This window comes from Austrofundulus limnaeus, unplaced genomic scaffold, assembly GCF_001266775.1.
Source record: "Austrofundulus limnaeus strain Quisiro unplaced genomic scaffold, Austrofundulus_limnaeus-1.0 Scaffold322, whole genome shotgun sequence".
NCBI classification, from domain to species: domain Eukaryota; kingdom Metazoa; phylum Chordata; class Actinopteri; order Cyprinodontiformes; family Rivulidae; genus Austrofundulus; species Austrofundulus limnaeus.
In genome coordinates this window covers 167,428-169,429 of record NW_013952724.1, presented here as the reverse complement: position 1 = coordinate 169,429, position 2,002 = coordinate 167,428, and the positions used below count along the sequence as shown (strand labels likewise).

At 42.7% G+C, this 2,002-nt stretch overlaps 1 protein-coding gene across 2 annotated transcripts in view; it reads left to right on the top strand.

Moving 5' to 3' along the window:
* Positions 1–179: 179 nt before the first annotated feature.
* The window catches only part of p3h1 (prolyl 3-hydroxylase 1), a 26,571-nt gene continuing 24,748 nt past the window's right edge, over positions 180–2,002 (top strand). The window contains exon 1 of one of the 2 annotated variants that reach the window (XM_014022274.1): positions 180–877. In XM_014022274.1, the coding sequence (XP_013877728.1) occupies positions 419–877 (459 nt within the window). In that variant the 5' untranslated portion in view covers positions 180–418. The remainder of the gene's footprint in view (positions 878–2,002) is intronic. The other variant, XM_014022275.1, reaches the window with a different exon arrangement.

The following is a 2,002-nucleotide window of genomic DNA, read 5'->3' as shown; positions in this document are numbered from 1 at the left end:
GTGTTGGGACATTCTTTTGAACAGTGGCTGCTTTGTTTCCCCGATGTATAACTGGTCGCAGTCCTCCTGGTGTATGAGAGGGACGAAACGTTTCATTAGAGAAGAACCCGTCCAGAAGACCTACACAATTTTTTTTCTTTTTCAATGCTCATGATGTTCAGTGTTATCTTTTATACGGTTTATAAATGTATATGTATGTATGTTCAAATAGCAGAGTTGTTTGTTCAAATGCAGTGTTGCAGGTATTCTTGGGGGGTGTTCCGTGGCCGAGCTGCTACAACCCCGCCTCCACAGAAAGTTCCTGCCTGCTGGAGTCCTCCTCYTCCTCCTCCTSCTCCTGCTCCTCCTCCTGCTCCAGACCCGGGTCCACCGGCTTCTTGGTTCCACGTCCAGCCAGGCTGCAGGTCTCTGTCCCGGCATGGCGTTCCCATCTATCCTGGTGTTTCTGGTCCTCTCCGTGCAGCTGTGCAGTTCGGACCCGGACCTGAGGGGTTCGGCGGTGGTTCCGTACGACTTCCTGTTCGACTCGGCGGTGGAAGCCTACAACAAGGGGGACTGGCTGTCCGTCATCCTGAACATGGAGAAGGCGCTCCGGAACAAAGCCACGGTYCGCAGGGTCAAGGCTCGGTGCCGGCTCAGCTGCGCCAACAGCACCGCCCTGGGTGAGCCCATAGCCGGCCTGGGAGTTCCCGTACCCGGAGCGGGTTCGGTGGAGGACCTGGGCTTCTTCCAGAAAGTCCTGAGGCGGGCAGACTGCGTGAGCGGCTGTGAGAAGGAGAAGCTCGGRTCTTCATCTCTGCATCAAGTCAGTGAGGAAGTGGAGCTGGAGTTCAAGAAGAGGACCCCCTATAACTATTTACAGGTCGCATATTTCAAGGTACCCTGACCCGAGGGGGTCCTGGAAAATCAAAGCCTTCTCTTATATAGTTTCTAGTTTCTATAAAGGCTTTAAGTTACAGCTGGTTGTGTAAAATCTCCCCCCATCCCCCTCAGACCAGCAGCATGCCACGTCTTAAGGTGGAGTCTGGATCAGAGTCTGCTTCATCCTCATGTAGATCCTGTTTATACTCCAGATAAACTACTGGATGGATTGTAACAAAACTCTCAGAAAATAAACACTGGATCACATCTACAGCTAATTACTTAGGTGTCAATTAAAGTAGACATACTTTATTTTACTTAAGTAGAAATTTAGGTTGTTACTGGAGTAATTCTACTAGACAACGTTTTACTTTTTATTCCTTACAWTTTAAAAATGCAGACAGTATTTCATTTCTGTTTCACTTCAGATTGTTTTCATTACAGCTTGTCATCATTCAGAAAAATTACAAAAATAAATAAATCCTAATAAACGTTGCTTCCTAGATAGAGTGACATTACTTGTGGTTGGATGAGAAGTATAAATATTAAACATCTGACCTCCTGTTGGTTTGTACTCGATCCATCACACCTGATGGATAAACTACTTAAAGTATTAAGTAGTTTAAAACCAGTACACTTTTACTTGAGTAAAAAATTTGAGTTGATACTTCTACTTCCAAAGAAGTATTTTTAAACCCTAGTATTTAATGAAAGTGAATACTTTAGAGACCTATGGCTAATTGACCTTGTCTTCTACATCTAATGATTATTTCATGAAAGTTTGAAATTCCTTCATGAGGTATTTTGATATTGCACACTGTTAGCACTCAGAATACTGTATTTTTTGGGATCGATCTCAGCTACTACCACACCAAATTAAGATAATATCAAACTTTATTGATTTCCACAGTGGAGAAATTTGCACATTACTGCAGCTCAATACAGGAGAGGGTGAAAATAATAAAGATAGATAAATAAAAGAAAAAAACACACATACACGTGTTATATAACAATGTACATATATCAATACACATATACATAAACACGTATGCATATACATGTATATACATATATACCGTATAGTACAGTAAATAAATGAATGTATATGAAGGTGCATATTAGTGATGGCAGTGTAGGTGAA